A 22,990-nucleotide genomic window follows, 5' to 3' on the forward strand; every position below is an offset into this window, starting at 1 on the left:
CATTCATTTAAAAGTAAAGGGATGACAAAGAAGGTTGTTGGACAGATGAACAGCTAGAGTACATTAAGAAAAGTAAAATTGAAACGGAGAGCCATGAGAGGGAAGGAATGTTACAGAAATACAACAGACTGCAATATCATGCATTTAAAATAAATCTTCATTAATAATTGAAAGAGTATACAGATGCATTTCCCAGGAGCTTTGCAGAAATGTGGGACAAACAGAGGCCTCAAGTCAACTCAAGCATTTTAAAAAGTTTTATTAAAATAATTATTTTACATTGGTTTTCATGTTTTTTTTTTTTTTTTTTTTTTTTTGAGAGCTGGAGAGTCTGTCACTGACCAAAAAAAAAAAAAAAAAAAAAAAACAGATGAAAAAAGCACATACAAATTTACAGAACTTAAAATCTGACCAATTTTTTTAAAAACGACTACTTACATATATCATAAAGCAACAACATTAAAGTAAAACTGCGGAAACTTCCCTTCTAATGACTTCTCAATAAATGTGGGTCTGGATGGCACTCTCACTCTGAGATACTACAGTGAAACCACTTCATTGTGTGCAGTGGCGCGCATTCCAACAGCTTCACCTCTCTGAAAATACTTGGCTCACCACATAGTGGATTAAAGCGAGCATGTGCACAAAAGGATCTACTGCAACCACGTCAGTGCGGGTCAGTCCTGTAAGTGAGGGTGCAATGAGTGCATTTTGTTATAAAAAAAAAAAAACAACAACAACGTGTTAGTAACTGATATTCATGTTTCTCATTGTTTGTGGGCAGGAAAGAACAGGTTAGGAAAGAGTTAATAACAACAATGTGGATCTCAGTTATGAGGGCCGTTGAAATGCCTCTAACCAGTCAAGCATTTTTTTTAAGGCAAGGCTCTTAAGGCCAAGCCACAGATTGACAGTCTTTTGGTTTGTCTGAGTGTGCTGTGCATTAATTGGTCACTTCTGGATCCCACAAGAATGCAGTGTCAGTCTTGGTGCGCTCAACCATCAGCCAACTTATCTCTCCTCCTTTGCCCTTAGACCGGGAAGGTCAACCCTTTCAGGGGCCCCAACTGTTGGGGACATAACTCTGACAGGCAGGAAGGGGCGGGCCACAGAGTATATCCAAAGGCAACATGACAAATCAAGCCTCTGGAGATGACAGCGGTTTAAAAGGTCAGTCTACAATTTGATACAGAATTTCAGCCAGAATCGTAGGGCAGAGCAACTCTGTGATTCTTGGCTCTTTTATTGGACTCCTTCCCATGATTCCCATGAAAAACTAAGAATTATCAATTGCGCAAAGTGTAACATTGCTGCTTGGGCCACAGTGCACAATTCCTGAGAATAATAAGTCTATCACTCCCTTGTGTGAACATGGTGTGGCCCAATACTCTTAATGCAGATGATCAAACAGGTTCTCCATCTCTTTTTAAGCAATTTGCATATCCATGTCAGGACACCCTGTCCAGTGGCGTAATACAAGGCGGCTGTAGTGGTTTAGCACAAGGTCGGGCCACAGCCGTGGGAAGGTGGACTGGTTTAATCAATCTCCAGATCCATTAGCTTCGGAAGCTTTTGGTTGCGGGGGCGGGGCGTGTGCATGGGGTTCCTGGAGAAACAGCAGTGGGCAACAGCGAGACCTAGCAGCACTGAGAGAAGCCCAGCGATCACAGCAGCAACTACGCCATATCCCACAGGCATCTTCAGCGATTCCCACACTGAAGAAAACACAAACAAAATAAAGAAAATTGCTACTGAGAAAATATCAAATCACAAACATTCATAAGTTTACCATATATAGGAAAAACTCAAGAGGACGAATTCGCTTAAGTTGCGGCACTTTTGTGCATTGCATTTCAGTGCAAAAACCTGCATCTTGCTCTAGTTTAAGCTGGTACAATCAGTGCTAAAAAAGTGTTGCGTCTTGAGTATTTTAAAAAAGTCATTGTCATTGTAAATTAGGGTCATTATAGATTGCGATACACTCACAAAATTTGCCTGCCGCAATTTATGTCACGCTATTACCGCCAACTGAAAGTAGCTGGGAAACTGCATATTATTTTAAAGGGATGTTTGTGTTCATTTTCTATTGATCATACCAGTAGTAATTCATCAAATAATAATAAAATGATAATCTGGCATATATCCAGATGCACAGTATAGTCAAGCATACTTTAGGTGTTACAGAGATGATTCGGGTGTCTGGATCACAGTAGAGGAATGATGCTATACAGTTCTGGTAGAGTGTATCAGATAATGGTGGTCTGCAGCATCCTCTGCTATATACAGTAGTGTACAGAATTGGCACGCAAGATTGGAATTGCACGTGCAATTTGCGTTCAGCACAGATTTTGTCGGCATGTTTGCGCCATTGCCTGATCTGCATAATTCCTTTAGTGAATCGAATGCTAACCCTGCGCACACAGCTTGCACAAATAAACAATGCTTTTATTGCAATTAGTCTTTAGTTTTCATATTTATGATTTTTGTTAAGTATAAATACGTTTTAAATTTGAGCCTCTTTTATAACGGACACAACACGACTTGGAATGGGAATCGAAAGCTGGCTCTTACTCAGACACAATTCCATTTTTTTCTACAAATATGGAACTGAAAAATTTTCATGACATTAACTTTTTCTGTAACATCAGACAAAGGCAGTAATATACAGTACTGTGCAAAAGTCTAAGGCACATAAGATGTTTCACAAAAGTATTTGTCTTAAGATGGTTATTTATATCTTCGGCTTTAGTGTGTCAATAGGAAATATAAATGTTAGACTCCTAAACATTACTTTTGTAAATAGAACAGATTAGAATAGAAGAACAGGGAGCACTGCAACAGATGTCATGGCCCCCACAAAGAACACTCTGAACAGTCTGAGATTACATAAAGAGACAGAACCAATTGAGACAGCCTAAATAGATAGAAGAATTGTGGTGAATTCTCCAAGAAGCTTGGAACATCCTATCTGCCAACAACCAAGAAAAACTGTGTCCAGGTGTACCTAGGAGAATTGGTGCTGTTTTAAAGGCAAAGGTGGTCACACCAAATTTTGTTTTAGCTTTTTTTATGTTTACTGGACTTTGTATGCCATTAAGTGATAAATGAAAACTATTTATGGCATTATTTTTGAAGACATCCTCACTATGCAACATTTTTCACAAGTGCCTAAAACTTTTGCACAGTACTGTAGGAAATATGCAATATTCACACCAGAGCCACCTTAAACTTTGCCACTGTCATGATAGCATGTACACTGTTTTCAGTTGGCTGTTCATGACACAATGAACAGTCTGCTTCTTCACAAAATTTTGGTCTGTTCATCGCACAAATCTATTTTATGGCTTCAGAAGACTTTTGAAGTAGTCACACAGACTACTTTTATGGTACTTTTGTGTATTTTTGTGTTGAGGAAGCAAATTTGAACTGTTGCTTGCCAAGCTACAAGCTACTCATAACTTAGAGTAGTTAAACTATAGTCAAGCTACTCTTTTAGTGTAGCTAAGTACCTAATTACACTGAATTTAAAATAGAAAATATCTTCAGATATATAATATTCAAATTATTTTATTCAATTTATTTTGCAATCAAAACTTTTTAAAGAATTAATTAATATGACCTGATAGTATTTAATTAGGGTGACAACATCAAATAGTTTTATTAGTGTATATTAAGAATAAATTTGGTGTACTACATTGAATCGAAATACAGTGATAAACAGCAGCAATTAACCAAATATTTTGCTTTTGTCATACAAAGTCCAGTAAACATAAAAAAGCTAAATCAATATTCGGTGTGACCAACTTTGCCTTTAAAACAGCACCAGTTCTCCTAGGTACACCTGGACAGTTTTTCTTGGTTGTTGGCAGATAGGATGTTCCAAGCTTCTTAGAGAATTCACCACAGTTCTTCTGTCTATTTCAGTTTATCTATTTAGGCTGTCTCAATTGCTTCTGTCTCTTCTTGTAAACTCAGACTGACACGATGTTCAGTGGGGGGCTTTGTGGGGGCCATGACATCTGTTGCAGGGCTCCCTGTTCTTCTATTCTAATTGTTTCTATTTGCAAAAGTAATGTTTGGGAGTCTAACATTTATATTTCCTATTGACACACTAAAGCTGAAGATATAAATAACCATCTTTAGACAAATGCTTTTTGAAACATCTTATGTGCCTAAGACTTTTGCACAGTACTATAAATATATATATTAGTAAATAAAGGCAAAGTCCCTTTAAGGCTGCGTGTTCAAGTGAATCATTTGTGACATAGTACATACCGTCTGAGCAAACCAACTCACTAATATGAATTGGACGTCCCAACACTAAATAAGAGTACATTTTATTTTAACGTTTTCATTTACATGATTCACTTAAATGACTCCCCAAAGGAATTAATTCCAAAGGTTGTAGTTGATTCCCAGTTGATAGATTTAATTATTACAGATTATATTTTCCCAGAATGTCCAATTATATGGATTCAGTATTCAATTAATTATATATATATATATATATATATATTAAATACTGTATCCATATATGTAATCAAGACATACTGGAAATGCTCACTTGTAGTTTGTCATCCTACTGGCTTAGAAGCTTAGAACAACATTCAGAATGTGAAAATGTATGTTTTAACTATTATTTATTTTTTTAGTTTCTTTTTTAAGAAGCCTAACTGTATTTTTGTCCTTTTTGGAGCTTGACACTCATGGTCATTATAAACTGTTGTTGTATGAATAAGAGTAGTGTGAAGATACTTCAAAATTTCTCGTGTTTCATAGAAACAAAACAACAGAAAACAGGTTTAGATCTATTTGAATACGAGTTGAATACGAGTACATTTTAGGTGAACTACTTCTTTAAGGAACTGGAATCATTTATGGAATCATTAAGTTCCTTATAATTCCCATCCGTAACCACAGCGAGAAGATCCTTACATTCTATATTGACAAAGAGAAACACAGGAGCAGAGGTGAGGTCCTGTCCCTTGGTCCAGGCTCCGGTAGAAGGGGACAGGAGCCAAGGTGTGGCGGTACAGTAGTATTCTCCCACATCCCCGTGTTGGGTCTTGTGCACACTGAGGACAAACGTCTGCCGGTCGGTGCGCTCAAGACTGCACTGAGTGCTGTCATTTGAGCCAGTCTTTTTCACCACACCCCAGCGGTCCATACTGATGAAAGGTGTGATGCCTCCATTATCTACAGCCCGCTCTGGACGCTGGAACCAGCGTATGTCAAACGCCACATCACCTGTGGAAAAGACAGAGTGCAACAAAAACAACAAATTAAAGTAATTTTACTTAATTTCCTAATGTTATCGTGCATGATTTGTCAGAGCATATTGTTTCAAGTACAGGTATCCCAACCCTTTTTGATCAATTAATTCTATTATTTTTCCATAACTTTCCCAGTTGTATGTCATGACTGAATACATAGTTTTCATATGTATCATAATGAATATTTCTGTAACTGCTGATCTCCTGGGTTTTTCATGCACAACAGTCTCTAGAATTTACTCCGAATGGTGCCAAGAACAAAAAACATCCAGTGAGCAACAGTTCTGTGGACGGAAATGCCTTGTTGATGAGAGAGGTCAACAGAGAATGACCAGACTGGTTCGAACTGACAAAGTCTACGGTAACTCGGATAACCAATCTGTACAACTGTGGTGAGAAGAATATCATCTCAGAATGCTATTCTGAGATGCGGGTTGGCGCTGTTTTGCTGGCACAAGGGGGACCTACACAATATTAGGCAGGTGGTTTTAATGTTGCGGCTGATCGGTGTATATATACAGTTGAAGTCAGAAGTTTACATACACCTTAGCCAAATACATTTAAACTCAGTTTTTCACAATTCCTGTAATCATAGAAAACATTCCCTGACTTAAGTCAGTTAGGATCACTATTTATTTTAAGAATGTAAAATTTCAGAATAATGGTAGAGAGAATTATTTATTTCAGCTTTTATTACTTTCATCACATTCCCAGTGGGTCAGAAGTTTACATACACTTTGCTAGTGTTTGGTAGCATTGCCTTTAAATTGTTTAACTTGGGTCAAACATTTTGGGTAGCCTTCCACAAGCTTCTCACAATAAGTTGTTGGAACTTTGGCCCATTCCTCCGGACAGAACTCAGGTTTGTAGGCCTCCTTGCTCGCACATGTTTTTTCAGTTCTTCCCACGAATTTTCTATCGGCTTTGTGATGGCCACTCCAATACCTTGACTTTGTTGTCCTTAATGTCCCATGTGCACTTGCAAACTGTAATCTGGCTTTTTTTATGATGCTTTTGGAGCAGTGGCATCTTCCCTGCTGAGCAGCCTTTCAGGTTATGTCGATAAAGGACTCATTTTACTGTGGATATAGATACTTGTGTATCTGTTTCCTCTAGCATCTTCACAAGGTCCTTTGCTGTTGTTCCGGGATTAATTTGCACTTTTCGCACCAAACTACATTCATCTCTAGGAGACAGAATGCATCTCCTTCCTGAGCGGTATGATGGCTACATGGTCCCATGGTGTTTATACTTGTGTACTATTGTTTGTACAGATGAACGTGGTACCTTCAGGCGTTTGGAAATTGCTCCCACGGATGAACCAGACTTGTAGAAGTCCACAATTTGTTTTTCTAAGGTCTTGGCTGATTTCTTTTGATTCTCCCATGATGTCAAGCAAAGAGGCACTGAGTTTGAAGGTAGGCCTTAAAATACAGCCACAGGTACACCTCCAATTCAGTACACCTCCTATCAGAAGCTAATTGGCTAATTGTCTAAAGGCTTGACATCATTTTATGGAATTTTCCAAGCTGTTTAAAGGCACAGTTAACTTAGTGTATGTAAACTTCTGACTCACTGGAATTGTGATATAGTCAATTAAAAGTGAAACAATCTGTCTGTAAAAAATTGTTGGAAAAATTGTGTGTCATGCACAAAGTAGATGTCCTAAATGACTTGCCAAAACTAGTTTGCTAATATTAAATCTGTGGAGTGGTTAAAAAATGAGTTTTAATGACTTAAACCTAAGTGTATGTAAACTGACTTCAACTGTGTGTGTGTGTGTGTATATTATATATATATATATATATATATATATATATATATATATATATATATATATATATATATATACACACACACACATACACACACACACACATACACACACACACACACACAGTGGCGCCTGCAGCTGTACGCCGTACGCACTGTACGTACCATGAGCGCTCTGACTGACCTGAGAAATATTTACTATTTACAAACGCGTTGTTGCCAGGTCATTTGTAATAGTGACACGAGTTACCCAGAGAGGATACCCTCAGTGTTTTTCCTTCTTTAAAAAAATAAAAATAAATAATCTTTAAATAAATCTGGAGAAGAGCATGTTATGGATTAAACTGTGTCAGCCCTCATTGTCAAATGAACATAAAACATCTGCAACGACACCTACATCTGCTCAAAGTTAAATTAAAGCTAATAACTGAACGTTAATTAATGTATTATTTCAAGCCACAGTAAAAGCGATAGTAAATAAACAGTTTACAGTGTCAAAATTAGTGTTATGAGATGTTATAAACAGCTCTGTTCACTTACGCTAATGTTATTAGATGTGTGAATCACTATTAAATTAAGTTTTTCTCTTTTCAAGTGACTGTAATAATCGTTTGCCTTGATTTTGATTCACAGTCTCCACAGTTTTTAATCAAATTACTGTGTAATTTAACCATTTCTTTTACAAAAAAACTTCAGATAAATATGCATTACTATGTCACTCTTCACACCAGACCACGTTAAAATATTATCCATTCCGTTTATGAGAATACTGTGCCAAAAACCGTGTTGTTCAAGGCCTATTCTTTCCAATGGGGAGTTCTGCAGAGCTTGACAGAGCGAGCAACCGTAACCAAGGGGGGCGGAGCTTAGCGAAGGGTCAATTCCCATTACCTTCAGCAAGCTGACCAACACTACACTACAGCTTGGGCCCAAGCCATCATTACTAGTTCTAAAGTGACGTTTTCAAACTGGTAATGGAGGCTTGTTCACATCTTTTGAACTAGCAATGGCAGGTCCTGATCCTGTTGTATAAAAGCAATATCACACTCGCAATCATGCTGTATGGGCCTATATCAGCACGGCTGTGATTCGGTCGCAGGCATGAATCAGTCAATAAAAACAAAAAGGAGTGTTATGAAAATTCAATTCACCCTATATTGAAAGCTCTACAACAACACATTATTTGATGTTTTAATTTTTGAATTGCTGATTTTGACTGATTATAAAAACGTATTTTTCACCGCTATGTTATGATATAAAAACACTTCAACTTTAACGCATGATTTGAAAAACAAAACATTTTAACACTTGTATTACAGACCCACCTACATATAAAAACTTATTCCAATGTCTATAGCTTGCTTGGTAGCTCAGCTTATAGAGCGCTGAACTTTAAGCTTGATGGCCGTGGTTCAAAACCAGCCAAAGACACACGAAACCTCATCTGATAACAACCTCATTTCGCTCAGTTTTGGCACCCCCTGCTGGACATTTCACTTGAAAACTGTAACCAAACGTGTACTGAAACACGTTATTTCAGTTTTACAAAAATGTTGCAATGCTCATGTATATTTCATGAGACCAGGCTAGAGATATCGCCACTCAGTGGTTGAGCATAATTACTTATTTCTAACTAAATTAAGAGTGATCAAGTCAAACTGAGTGATCAAACCGTCCTCTGTTGTCCTCCCCTCCCCTTCCATTTTGATGATTAAAAATGAGCAGCACTTATTGTGTTGGCTGTTAGCTTACAAATACATGAAATATTTCTACAGGACTGTATTAGATTACACCAGCATCACGTAAATAAGTTTTCATGATGATCAAGTTTGTAACACTTATCAATAGCTCACTCCTGATAACCATTTTATACCTTTATTTTCTGAATAGAACGCAGCAGTTTCTGCAGCAGAAACACAGCTGGTGTTAAAGCACACGTTGTTTGCTACAAAATTGTCATGACGCACGTCAACAACATACAGTAAGTTATATTTCACTTCAATAATCATATTCAATAAACGTAATAACAGCCAGTTTCAATTTAACAAGTGCATTCAAAATAAATGCAAAGATGTAATTTATGAAGTATTGCATTATTATACACATATATATATATATATATATATATACACATATATATATATATATATATATTTATTTTATTTTATTTTATTTAATTTTTTTGCATCTCTCTTTACAAACAGCCAGTAGGTTCCGAGAAGGGGTCTGGGTCATCCTTTGACATCTTACATGGTGGTATAAGATCATTGTCAGATCATATTTAGCCTCATTTCTGCCACAGCGATTGCACTTTGGAAATGAAAAACAGCAGTTTGTGATCAGAGTTAATGCGATTCCTTTGTTAAAAGTTCAAATATGCCAACAGCAATTGCGGGGTCTTATAAGAGCAGACTCGATAAGAATGCTGATCAATCTGTGAAATATCATAATTTGTCAAATCCTGAGTGTCTCTTGATTCAGCGATCCTGATGTAAATTTAAAGTAGCCCATATCTCAAAACATCTTTTGGAAACACACCAATGCATTAAACGCACCAATTATAGTAATTATAGTAATGAACAGCAATATTTACCTTCATATATATTTTTAGTAAAATATTTTAATACATGAAAAAATATTTCATGTTTGAGTGATAACTAATTGTGGATTCACTGAAACTGACATTTAGAACTGATTCAAGGAAATTAAACTTATCAGACGCTATTAAAACATTTCAGCCTTAAAGGGATAGTTCACCCAAAAATAAAAATTCTCTCATCATTTACTCACCCTCATGCCATTCCAGATGTGTATGACTTTCTTTCTAATGCAGAACATAAATGAAGATTTTTAGAAGAATAAATCAGCTCTGTAGATGCATACAATGTAAGTGAATGGTGACTAGAACTCAGAAGGTCCAAAAATGACAGAAAGGCAGCATTAAAAGTAATCCATAAGACTTATTGGAGGTTAAATCCATATCTTCAGAAGCAATATGATAAGTGTAGGTGAGAAACAGATAAATATTGATGTCATTTTTTACTATAAATTTCCACCTTTGACCAGCCCTGACCAGTAGGTGGCTGAATGTGAAATTGAAAGTCACTTCAACAACAGAATGTGGAAGTGAAAGTATAGATTTAAAAAAAAAGGACTTCTGTTTTTCATCCACACCTATCATAATCGCTTCTGAAGATATGGATTTAAACAATGGAGTCTTATGGAACACTTTTATGCTGCCTTTATGCGATTTTTGGAGCTACAAAGGTCTGATCACCATTCACTTGCATTGTATGGACCTACAGAGCTGAAATATTTTTCTAAAAATCATTGTTTGTGTCATACACATCTAGGATGGCATGAGGGTGAGTAAATGATGAGAGAATTTTCATTTTTGGTTGAACTACTCCTTAAACACTCATTACTTTCAAGTTGTGAAATAAGGAGAGAATGTGAAACTACTCTAATGATGCGGCCTTTACGAAACTTGAGGTCTGTTCCAAAACCTTGCGAGTCCTCCAGAGGCAGCACTTTAAGACATCATAGGTGTTTCCGACGCGAAGGCATCTTAATTATGCTGCCTCTTAAGATATCTTGTTTTGGACAAATTTTAAGGAAGCGTCGTATGTATCCTCCGGGTAGGCAATCCCAGAATGCACCATGATAAGCACGGCAGAAAAATAAATCCAAGATGGCAGACGAAGCGAGAGAAATTTTAATGATAAATATACTTCTAATCCATTTAATACTGAAATGTATCGATAAATAACAGTTTAATATGATACAAAACTGGGTATTTTACCCAAAATGTGTGTGTGCTGTACGCATTTAGGCTCATTAGAGGATTGCGTAATTTCCCTCGCATCACCTGTATTGAAATAAGTTGTGAGTTGAGTGTCCCATACGCTGCGTGTGAGGAGTATTATATGAATGATGTGCGGAGCTGCTGCCTATGTAGAGTGTCCCAAATCGGTCTCTTACGAGGCATCATTTCAGTAAGGATGCTGCCATAGAAGACAGCTGCCTATGTAGGCAGGAGACAGCGATGCAGCTCACTAAGTTTTGGAACAGACCCTTAATGTCCAAATAAAAAGTGTATTGAAACCAACACAATAATCACAATGTTGCTTCATTTCATCCATGTAGCACCAAAAAAACCATTTTTTCCCCATGTATATGTCCTGAATATATACAGCCCTACTCTTCATTATATACCAAATTAATTCTCTAACAAATCTCCAGCCACTCTATCAGAGTTCAGGTCAATTCAGAGCCACTCGAGCCATGAAGATGCTGGTTAGAAAGTTAAGGCCAGGCTTGACTAGGCATTGTAAGATGACATGGGGGGGGGGGGTTCCTGATCAGCATCATTTATTTTAATATGATCCAGCATCAGTGAATGAGGAAGGACAAGTTCTAACTAGCTTTCAGTTCTGGGGCCTAAGGGTGGCTGACTGGCACACAATGTCAGAGTGGATTGTTCCACATATTCAATAGATAATTGTCTTCTCTTCACTTCCACGGTCTGTAATGATTAAGGACTGGACTTTACAGCCTCTAGAATTTTTCTATATCTACATGGCAATCTTAAACACACACACACACACGCGCACGCACGCACGCATGCACGCACACACAGAGACACAGAGAGAGAGAGAGAGAGAGAGAGAGAGAGAGAGAGAGAGAGGCTCCAACTTTTAACCAATGAATTTCCATGACTTTTATATGTGTGTGTATGTATATACAGTGGTGTGAAAAAGTGTTTGCCCCTTCCTGATTTCTTATTTTTTTGCATGTTTGTCACACTTAAATGTTTCAGCTCATCAAACAAGTTTAAATATTAGTCAAAGATAACACAAGTAAACACAAAATGCAGTTTTTAAATGAAGGTTGTTATTATTAAGGGAAAACAAAATCCAAACCTACATGGCCCTGTGTGAAAAAGTGATTGCCCCCTAAACCTAATAACTGGTTGGGCCACCCTTAGCAGCAACAACTGCAATCAAGCGTTTGCGATAACTTGCAATGAGTCTTTTACAGCGCTGGAGGAATTTTGGCCCATTCATCTTTGCAGAATTGTTGTAATTCAGCCACATTGGAGGGTTTTCGAGCATGAACTGCCTTTTTAAGGTCATGCCACAGCATCTCAATAGGATTCAGGTCAGGACTTTGACTAGGCCACTCCAAAGTCTTCATTTTGTTTTTCTTCAGCCATTCAGAGGTGGACTTGCTGGTGTGTTTTGGATCATTGTCCTGCTGCAGAACCCAAGTTCGCTTCAGCTTGAGGTCACGAACAGATGGCCGGACATTCTCCTTCAGGATTTTTTGGTAGACAGCAGAATTCATGGTTCCATTTATCACAGCAAGTCTTCCAGGTCCTGAAGCAGCAAAACAGCCCCAGACCATCACACTACCACCACCATATTTTACTGTTGGTATGATGTTCTTTTTCTGAAATGCGGTGTTACTTTTACGCCAGATGTAATGGGACACACACCTTCCAAAAAGTTCAACTTTTGTCTCGTCAGTCCACAGAGTATTTTCCCAAAAGTCTTGGGGATCATCAAGATGTTTTCTGGCAAAAATGAGACTAGCCTTAATGTTCTTTTTGCTCAGCAGTGGTTTTCGTCTTGGAACTCTGCCATGCGGGCCATTTTTGCCCAGTCTCTTTCTTATGGTGGAGTCATGAACACTGACCTTAACTGAGGCAAGTGAGGCCTGCAGTTCTTTGGATGTTGTTGTGGGGTCTTTTGTGACCTCTTGGATGAGTCGTTGCTGCGCTCTTGGGGTAATTTTGGTCGGCCGGCCACTCCTGGGAAGGTTCACCGCTGTTCCATGTTTTTGCCATTTGTGGATAATGGCTCTCACTGTGGTTCTCTGGAGTCCCAAAGCTTTAGAAATGGCTTTATAACCTTTCCAGACTGATAGATCTCAATTACTTTTTCTCATTTGTTCCTGAATTTCTTTGGATCTTGGCATGATGTCTAGCTTTTGAAGATCTTTTGGTCTACTTCACTTTGTCAGGCAGGTCCTATTTAAGTGATTTCTTGATTGAGAACAGGTGTGGCGGTAATCACGCCTGGGTGTGGCTAGAGAAATTGAACTCAGGTGTGATAAACCACAGATAAGTTATGTTTTAACAGGTGGGGCAAACACTTTTTCACACAGGGCCATGTAGGTTTGGATTTTGTTTTCCCTTAATAATAACAACCTTCATTTAAAAACTGCATTTTGTGTTTACTTGTGTTATCTTTGACTAATATTTAAACTTGTTTGATGATCTGAAACATTTAAGTGCAACAAACATGCAAAAAAATAAGAAATCAGGAAGGGGCAAACACTTTTTCACACCACTGTATGTGTGTGTATGTGTGTGTGTGTGTGTGTATATATATATATATATATATATATATATATAATTTCTTTGTCTTCCTCTGGAGGATTCTACAGTTAGAAAGATTTTGTTCTGCAGTATAACAGCAGCCTATAGAGGTGAAATAGATACAATTACTGACACCTTGTCATCATTAACAATATTCATCCATATTTATATCCTCACTTTAACGCATTTTGATAAGATAATCATGTATTCTAAATTGAAGCGAGGGCATGCAAAGAAAAATGCGACTAAATACCACATACATTGTCAGCTCATATATTGTGTCTCCAACTGCATATCTTGTGAATAATAATGAATCTTATTTCTCATTAAACCTCATCTGGTGAAATATATACCTACAAAGCCCTTCATCAGTAGAATATAGAGACTATTAAAAGCTTAATTTGGTTAATACTTAAATATAGAGCATTGTAACAGAGCCAAGTCACTGTCATTTTAATACAAGAGCCCTGGTGCATTTTGGTCTTGTTTAGAGTTAAAAGTCCCACATTATGCACCAGATCTTCATTTTTTTTCTGATAATTATTGGGATTTTGGTTGAATCTGGGATTTTCATTAATTTTGGACTCTTGTAACCTCTGTGTCTGTGTCCATCATAGAAAGGAGAGACTAAGAAATGTTTTTCACATTCTATAAATCGATTTAAAAAACGATCAGCCTTTTCCACAACCTTAGTTCGGATCATACCTCTAGTGGGAACCCTGCATTACACAAAAATACTATTAGGGTAGTATTTAACACCCAATGCAAAATTTACATGGAGAGGTATTATTATAAATGTGCAAGGAAATTAATTATTGTATTGCATTATTGTAGGATGGCCACCCAGCGTCAAAAGCTTTCTGGAAAAAAAAAAAAAAAACTAGTTAATTCAATGCAAAGAACTGTGCTATTTCAAAGCAGAGCAGTTTGCGTCACAGCCTCCAGCCTTGGTAATGGTTTATGTAGGACTTGGTAAATTAGATGCTGTTAAACTGCACAGGTATTTGGCAGGGGTTTGCTTTGAACCTGAGATCATTTGGAGCCTTGGGGAGCCACACTGTCCTTATTCTCAACCACTGTGAATAACAACTAGGCCAAAATTAGCCTCGAAACAGTAATGTTCTTTCTCTTGTGATCTAGCACAGAACAAAATGAGAAATGCTCTCAGAACTCGTGGACTAACTTTGACTTTCAGCCTTGAATTCTGACAGTACTCAGGGGTGCTTTCATCTCCCAGCCTCCTGTTATCTTTCAGCTGAAGCACTCGTTCTTGGCTACATTACTTGAGCACATTAGTCAGTTTGGGGATGAATAAGCAAAGTGAAGTCATTAAAATTCATGAATTTAATTACAAATAAAACTTTTTAATGAGATAAACAGTTCATTTAAATACGAAAATTCTGTTGTTATTTACTCAGCCCTGTCTTGTTCCAATCCCATCTGCTGTTGTTTTTTTCTGTGGCGAACTTTTGTTCTATCTTCATACTGCTCTTTTACACACAACATTCATTGTGAGCCCGGCTGTCAAGATCCAAAAGCAGAGTTCCCACACTTTTTGATCAATTAATTTCTATGACTTTTCCTTGACCTTTCCAGGCATTAGTGATTAATGGATACAAGTTTTTAAAAAACATTTTGATTCAGAAAGATTTTCAAATGAATTATTGAGACCAATTTGTGAAGTGTTACAACGAATTAATTGAACAGAAGTGTTTCAAAAGGACAATTCACTGACAAATCGGACATCACTATGGCTTGTAAGAACAATTTATATGTGATCAATATCTATCTCACGAAATATTCAACAGCAGTGAAAAACTATAAAATATATATATATATACACACACTTACTGTTCACAATAGAATTTTCCATGACTTCTGAGATTTGGTCAATTTCGAGGACTTTTACAGGCCTGGAAAACACACATTTTAAAATTCCCTGATATTTCCAGGTTTTCCATGATCATGGGAACCTCGCAAAAAAGAAATGAGCAACATTTAAAAAGCCTATATGACGTGTGCGCTATATTCCAGGTCTTCTGAAGCCATATAATAATTATAATAATTGTGTGAGGAACAGACCAAAATTTATATTGTTATTCACATAAACTTGTTGTGCTGCGGCTCTCAAATCACATTCTTATTTCACATAGCCTATTTGAAGTGGTGTGTTGCCAACTGTTATGAAACATGCATGAACCAATGGCGTTTTGGGGTCAATTACATCACACCTGGTGCAACAAAATGCTGCACCCATTTTAAACCTGAATGCGAACACGGACAATATTTCAGAGCTTCGGCAGAGAGACAGTTTAATTGAATTGTCTATATGTTTCTCATACAAAGCTATCGTATGGCTTCAGAACACTAGGAATATAGCACACAAGGCATAAGGATTACTTTTATGTTTTTTGGTGGGGTCCTTATTGGACCTTTGGAAAAGAGGTGTGTAAAGATTCTTCAAAATAACTCATTTTGTGTTCCACAGGAAAAAAAACAACAGCATACAGGTTTTTGAAACAACATAAGAGTAAATACCGATAGAATTTATCTTTTTGAGTAACTATTTTAATCCACAAATCCTCAGAGACATACAGTAAACTGCTATACTAGTCTCGCTGAGGGTGACACGTTCAGCACAATAGAAATAGAAACCTCTTTTCCTTCAGGGTGATAAACCTTTCAGAATCCAAACAATAAAAAGCAGCACAAACATCTCTCATTTCTCTACAACTTGACAAGAGAAGTGTGATCATTGTGCTGACATGCATTTATGACTACAGCGTGTGTGTGTGCCCGCCTGTGGCTACAGACTGACGATGAAAGAACATTCTAGCTCTTGTGCTGAGTATTACCCAACATTCAACCACAACAGTGCAACATTTATGACTGATACAATCACAAGCAAAGCAAACAATGATGCCAGCAGCAGACCTGCAGTTCTGCATGTTCCTCAACTAAACAAGATCATGGATCATGGACATCCGGGTAAATAAAGCATTCACCTACATGTCTGACTAATCCACAGCAAGAGAATCACATTTATGCTTTCTATAGAACAATTCAACAAATCTACATCTTAAATGCATCCCTGTTAAGAAACATTTGAACCTAAAAACAAAAACAAAAATCTATAATTATTTACTCCGTCTCCTGTTGTTCCAATCCTGTATTCTGTTTTTCCCCATGGAACACAAAAGGTGAATTTCCACTGAGCTGTTTTTCATTCAACAGTTTGTAGTGGATGCATCTGTGAAGCACCAAAAAGGACAAAACAAACAAACAAACAAACAAAGCCACCATAGTCCACGTGAGTTGTGCGCTATAATTTATCTCTTCTGAAGCCATTGCAGAGCTTTGTGTGAAATTTAAGATCACCTTCCCCTCTGCTGAAGCTATGAAATCTATGTCGATATGCCATGCCAGGTTCAGTATGTGGAACTGAGAATTGAGACATGCGGCAGAGGGGAAGATTATTTTTTATTTTGCGAATAATGACTTGAATTTGGATCTGTTCCTCACATAAGGCTATAATATGGACTTTTAACATAGCACATGAGTCATACAGACTACATTTATGGTACCTTTATGGTGTTATTCTGTCCTTTTGGAGCTTGGCCGCCATGGTCACTATGAACTATTGTATAGACAACAGCTAATTTAACACTGTTCAAAAATTGCCTATTCGTGTTCCATTGGAAAAATAACAGCATACAGTTAAATATAAAATATAATCTCTTCTAATAAGGTTTTAGTTTCTGTACTTAAATACTAATCGATTTTAATTTGCACATTGCTAACAAAAACAAGTGGGAACAATGATTAGGTAGTTAGTCTCAGTCAGCATGAGTCAGACCGTTGATGACCTACCGGATGCATATTACACAAAAAAATGGCATGAACACACATAGATATATTGGAACACTTAAAATCCTGCCTCACATAACTGCATACAGTTTGAGTAACAATTAAGCAATAGCCTTAGAACTAAATAGGAAAGGATGCTTTGACACTGAAAGGAAGGATGTGACTCAGGGGGTAAAGTTGAGGTAATAATTTCCACCTGGAGGTATTACCTTACAATATTGTCTGTGAAAAACCACAAAAAACCAAACTACAACAAAAGCATGTGGCATCTAAAGAAAGGTGGGGAGAGGGCTTTTGTGCTGAAGAATAAGCTGAAAACAGGTGTCTTAATCAGAAAGATATATGTTAATGGATATTAAGTGTACAGTAATAAAACATGACAAAACATGTCATTCAGTTCTTATAAAGTGGGAGTGGATTAAGGCAAGAAACTGGGCATGAGTGAAAGAACAGAGACTAAAAATGATTCATGAAAAAGATACGTGTGGGGAACAAACAATCTTCAAATAAATAAAAGACTCAGTTTTTCTCAGTTCTGTTACTTTTGAGATGATGTTCTTTTATACATCAAAGTCTGGGTAACATTATGAGTCATATGTGAAATGAGTTGGGATATTTAAGAGTGAATTTCCAGTAGTGTTGACTGTCAACTGATTACAAAGTAGAAGTATGGTTACTGACTTTGAATAAAGTGAATCACTTTTAAGTACATTGCTTGCGTTACACATTCTAAATAGTTATGTAGAATACATTTAAAACTAGAATTATGGTCATACTGTATTGTCTTTTTGTGTTTGTGACATCTATAAGGCCTTATCCATATAGACATTATTTTGAATTTGTTGAGAGAAAAAAGTAAATTTTGTGAAATATGTTTGATAGTCTCTTAAAAGTAATTAGTAAGGTGATTACTTTTGTGAGAGAGTAATCAAAAGTAATCTGATTACATTTTATGGAAGTAATTAGTAATGTGATTACTTTTGTGAGAGAGTAATCAGTAAAGTAATCTGATTACATTTTATGGAAGTAATTGTAATATGATTACTTTCTGGAGAGTAATCAGTAAAGTAATCTGATTACTTTATATTGACGTAATTAGTAATCTGTATCGGATTGCTTTTTGTGAGTAACTTACCCAACACTGACTAAGAAACCAGTCAACAACATATCCAGGACATTTATCACCCCAATAGAAAGAAATAAGAAATCATATTTTGCTTAAAAGAAAAATGAAACCTATTTTTAGGACCATTAAGATTGTGTCAATATGTTATTTAAATAGTATGTTATTAAAAGTATTTATATATCACTGTGGTAATTTGTTTTTAAATTAAATTGCCTTTTTTATGCTAATTAAAAATGTTTTACAGCTTAAAAAACTATTACAGTAATGAGAATATCCTGAGAAACCCTGTATGACCAAAATAATGGGAATTACAAAGAAAGGCCTTAATGGTTCTAAAATAAGCTTAATTTGCTTCATCATTTTGGGGTGAAATGTGACCTGGGCATGTTAAATAGTGATTTGAGGGTTACACAGGTTAAACAGTACTTGCCGGTGCTCGGAGTGGTGCCCAGCGTGGACATGATGCACTTCATTTTGACTGTCTCTCCAGGTAACACCTTGTTGGCATCCGAACGAATGGATATGTTGAATAATGGACCTGCAGAGGGGAAGGACACACATTTACAGTTTTAAAGTCACAGCACACTTACTGTACTCCTAATCCTACCTCCATGCCAGAATACCTGCCAGTATGGCCACTAGTACAGAAGGGGTTGACCAGAGTTTATCATCATTGTCTTTTCATTCCATTTTCTCTGGAGTTTCTTAAATCCACTCAAGAAAGTCTCTTTGACCCTGTTTCCACCTGGTATTAAGATGTGTTTTTGGTGATCAGCTCACATGAGGTCAATGCTAAATACATGTGTAAACAGGGTCTAAAACGTTTTGTGATTAGATCACAAAAACCACATACGAATGTGGTCAAAAACACATGTGACCACATCACATCTGAGATGTAAATGCTAATCCGTCCTGTACGTGTCCCGGCAGCAGCGAAGCACCACCTGCACTTGCCTGTCAATCAACCGCTACGCTAAAACAAGAGTTTAAACTTTGCTGGTTACGAGCGGTTTAAAAGGAAACAACCGTCCGATCAGAAATAGAAAAAAAGTGGATACATACACAAGCATGAGAACTTCACGGATCTTCTTTAGTGTGTCTGAAATCAACATGCACGGACACTTATGAGAAGCACGAACATCTGCAGCTCAGGATAATGCAACTAATCCACTAAAATAATGGATAATTCTGTTCAAAATGTTGCTTTTGTGCTTGGATTAAATTTCAGTTGCATCTGGGAGAAACAGTTGTCCATTTTTCACGCTTTCTTTGTCTTTTCTGACTTTGTTGTGCTTTAATGTGATACCACATGTGATCTCATCAACCGAGAGGATTTTTAATTCCAGGTGTAAATGGGGTCTTTATAAGAGAGCTTGTGGACTACTAAGCAATTAAGTCCTCTGGTGCTTAACTGAATGTAAAGGCTACTTTGAAATCTGTAGCTTCAAATTAAGAGAAAAACAAAGCTTTTTTAGTTTCATTTTAATTCATTCAACAAGAGGGAGTGAGACGGAGAAACAGAGAGGGCAGGAAAAAATAGATTTGTATTTCCTGAAAGAAAATACCAGTGCTTGCTGTTAATGTTTTAGACAAGCTTAGGTTTTAGGTAAATGAAATTGACATGACGGTCAGCTTGCATCTTGCTATCTACCAGCTGAGGAGGAAATGAAAGCAGAATAGGAGAAGAAATATGAGTATGAAAATGTTCAATATGGTGCTTGTGTTGCAAGATGAAGAGAAAGTGAGAATGAAAGAGACTTTGTGGGCAGCAGGAATCTGCCCTGGGGAGAGACTATAGAGGTCTAGTCATCTAGAAGCAAAGAAAGAGGGAATTACTGAATTAGGGTGTGTGAGTGGGTAAAATGATCTCAGCTATAAACATGCCTACAGGCAATTCTGCATCACCCATTTGGGTAATAAAGCTTACTGCATTATGAGCCCAGTCTAGTTAGCATGATAATACCTGTGTCTGCAAAAGCGATCTCGATCTTGTTGGATTCTGCACTGACGGCTTTGATCCAGTCTTGGCTCTTGTCACGAGTCCAGGCTGTTACATCGCAATAATAGAACCCACGATCCGAGACCATCGCCCCATACAAACGGAAGCGGTACTCAAGCTGCCCTGTCTTCTCCAGAACAACACTGTCAATCCGGCTCGGCTCGCTCCACTCCTCTAGCTGCAGGACTGAGTCCGGGCTGAGTGATAAAACTTTGCGTGACTTTCCTCCCAATATCTTCTCAAAGCGGATGAGAACAGAGTAACCAGGACTCTGCAGGCTCTGACCAGTCACCTGGCAGCTCATCTCAAATGTGGATCCACCAGTGGAAGCTTCTCTCACGCGATGGGCTACTACATGCAAAACCGGCACTGCAAAAACAAGATAAAGACATTGCATAATCTTTGGAAAGATACAGTCTGAGAAGAATAAAATAACTTTTCTTAACATTGTATATCCATGCAAAAATATACTTAAAATACAGCATGCACTAATCAATAAGCAGCATTTCAAAGTTAGAGCCCCCATCATGTTCCAGTAATGTTTTTTTTTTTTTTATATATATTTATTGAAGAACGGGGTCAAAAATAAAAAATCCCTTTGGTCAGTTTTGTGCGGCTTGGCCTGAAGATCCTCTGACAACATCTTGGTGAAGACCGATTTTTTTGTTTCAATTTCACAAAGCTTTGCAAATGTACAAGCTCACTGTTGGCCAACAACTTTGAGATTTATTAGAGAACGGGATCAAAAATAATTAATTTCTTCAGTCATTTTTTTGATGCTGTCTAAGGGTCTTCTGACAAAAAGTTTGGACAAAAGACAGAAAATATAGTCAGAAAGACTACATTTTGTTTCTAAAGCACACAGTTCAAAAGTTACACAGTAACTATTAGTGCAACTTTGAGCTGTTGGTGCAGCTAAAGGGTTTGAGACAGTGGCCTACAAATTGCCACCAGGAATGTTCAGAATCTTCCTGAAAAGTGTGCCAAATTTTACAACTTTTTACCAAATTGTTCTATGGGCTGCCACAGACTCCCAGCCAGAAATGGTGAAAAAATAAGAACACTACCACTAACAAATACAATCCTTAAGAGTAAAGCCACAAGTGAATCAAGGGTGTAGAAGAGGTCATTGTGAAAATAAAGCTGTCTTCAGAGAAAAAAACACCATTACAGCCACAATTTAAACCATTTACTCTAATCCCTTATTCAGAGACATTAAGGACTTTCAAACTTCATTTGCTTTGATGTGTGCCTTTTAATGCATTGCTCCAAGTAGTACAACTGTCACAGTCACAGGGAGCACTTAGCAAATTATGTAAAATATGAATGTCAGAATGCTACAATGAGCACAAATCTTAAAAAACAGTCAATGGAAAAGTTATGAAGTGGCTGGAGGCCCCAAACATGCATTCGGAAGAACGCTTCATAAAGATCAAAGACCCCAAATATAGTGCTTACTCTTTGGTGACCACTGAACAATCACAGGAGTTGACTGGACATCCGTCACTTTTTCCCATCCTCCTTGCCGGGCAGGAGTCCATGCAGTCACGGTGCAAAAATAAGAGCCCATGTCTGTGTCTCGAGTCTGAAGCACTCGCAGAGTGAAGATGTTGGGTTCTCTTCTGGTCACTACTATTTCTCCTCTCTCCAGCCTCTGCTGGTACTCACTGCCTGTAATCAGAGCTCCATGCTCATTCAGGGAAGCTATCGTACTCTTCTTCTTAGACGCATCTCCAGGTGTGTTAATGGAGAAAGACCAGGACACGCCCAGATGGCCATCTTGGAGGTGGAGGAGGTCGGTCACCTGACAGCGTAGCTCAGTGGGGTCACTGGTGAACTGAGGGGTCAGAGGTGCTTCTAGGGTCACCTTAAACTGTGGCTCTGTTTGCAAAGAAGGGAACAGATGGGAAATCAGTCATACAAAGACATTTTTAAGCAAGTCAGCAAAGCCATGTCCCTACATCTACAGCTAATGTTTGCACAATTTTTAAGATAGGCACCTTTTAAGCACAAGTAAAAGCCAGAGGTAGAGGTCATCCGATACACGATTTTGCCAATACCAATAAGTAAGGTGGTGAAAATGCAATAGCCGATTAATCGGACAATAGTTTTTAAAATCGATAATCATTATAGGATGTTAAAAATATTTTTTTGCCTTTCCTTACTATGACAGGCAGAGACACAGAGGCTACAAGACTCCAAAATGAATAAAATCCTAGATGCAGTTTATTGTTCAACCAAAATCCCAATATTAACCAGAATGTTTTTTATTTGGCGCATAATACAGGACTTTAAGCTATAAACATGCCAGAAATTCACCAGAGACTTGATGACAGAGACTGTGCACCATTGAAATGCTCTATATTTATAAGTATTTACCAAATTAAGCTTCTTATAGCTTATGTATTTACCAGATGAAGGATTTTGTGTGTGTGTGTGTCTGTCTGTGTATATATATATATATATATATATATACACACACACACACTTTCACATTACCTACATGTGTGTGTGTGTGTGTGTGTGTGTGTGTGTGTGTGTATATATATTATATATATATATATATAGTG

General features: G+C 37.4%; 1 protein-coding gene across 1 annotated transcript in view; it reads right to left on the reverse strand.

Annotated features, from left to right (window-relative positions):
* Positions 1-239: 239 nt before the first annotated feature.
* The window catches only part of LOC127447753 (prostaglandin F2 receptor negative regulator-like), a 51,481-nt gene continuing 28,730 nt past the window's right edge, over positions 240-22,990 (reverse strand). The window contains exons 5-9 of the mRNA XM_051709798.1: positions 21,879-22,301; positions 20,385-20,789; positions 18,852-18,959; positions 4,936-5,247; positions 240-1,715 (exon numbers count right to left, since the gene is read on the reverse strand). Coding sequence (XP_051565758.1) covers positions 1,537-1,715; positions 4,936-5,247; positions 18,852-18,959; positions 20,385-20,789; positions 21,879-22,301 — 1,427 coding nt within the window. The 3' untranslated portion in view covers positions 240-1,536. The remainder of the gene's footprint in view (positions 1,716-4,935; positions 5,248-18,851; positions 18,960-20,384; positions 20,790-21,878; positions 22,302-22,990) is intronic.

This window comes from Myxocyprinus asiaticus, chromosome 11 (assembly GCF_019703515.2).
Source record: "Myxocyprinus asiaticus isolate MX2 ecotype Aquarium Trade chromosome 11, UBuf_Myxa_2, whole genome shotgun sequence".
Taxonomy (NCBI): domain Eukaryota; kingdom Metazoa; phylum Chordata; class Actinopteri; order Cypriniformes; family Catostomidae; genus Myxocyprinus; species Myxocyprinus asiaticus.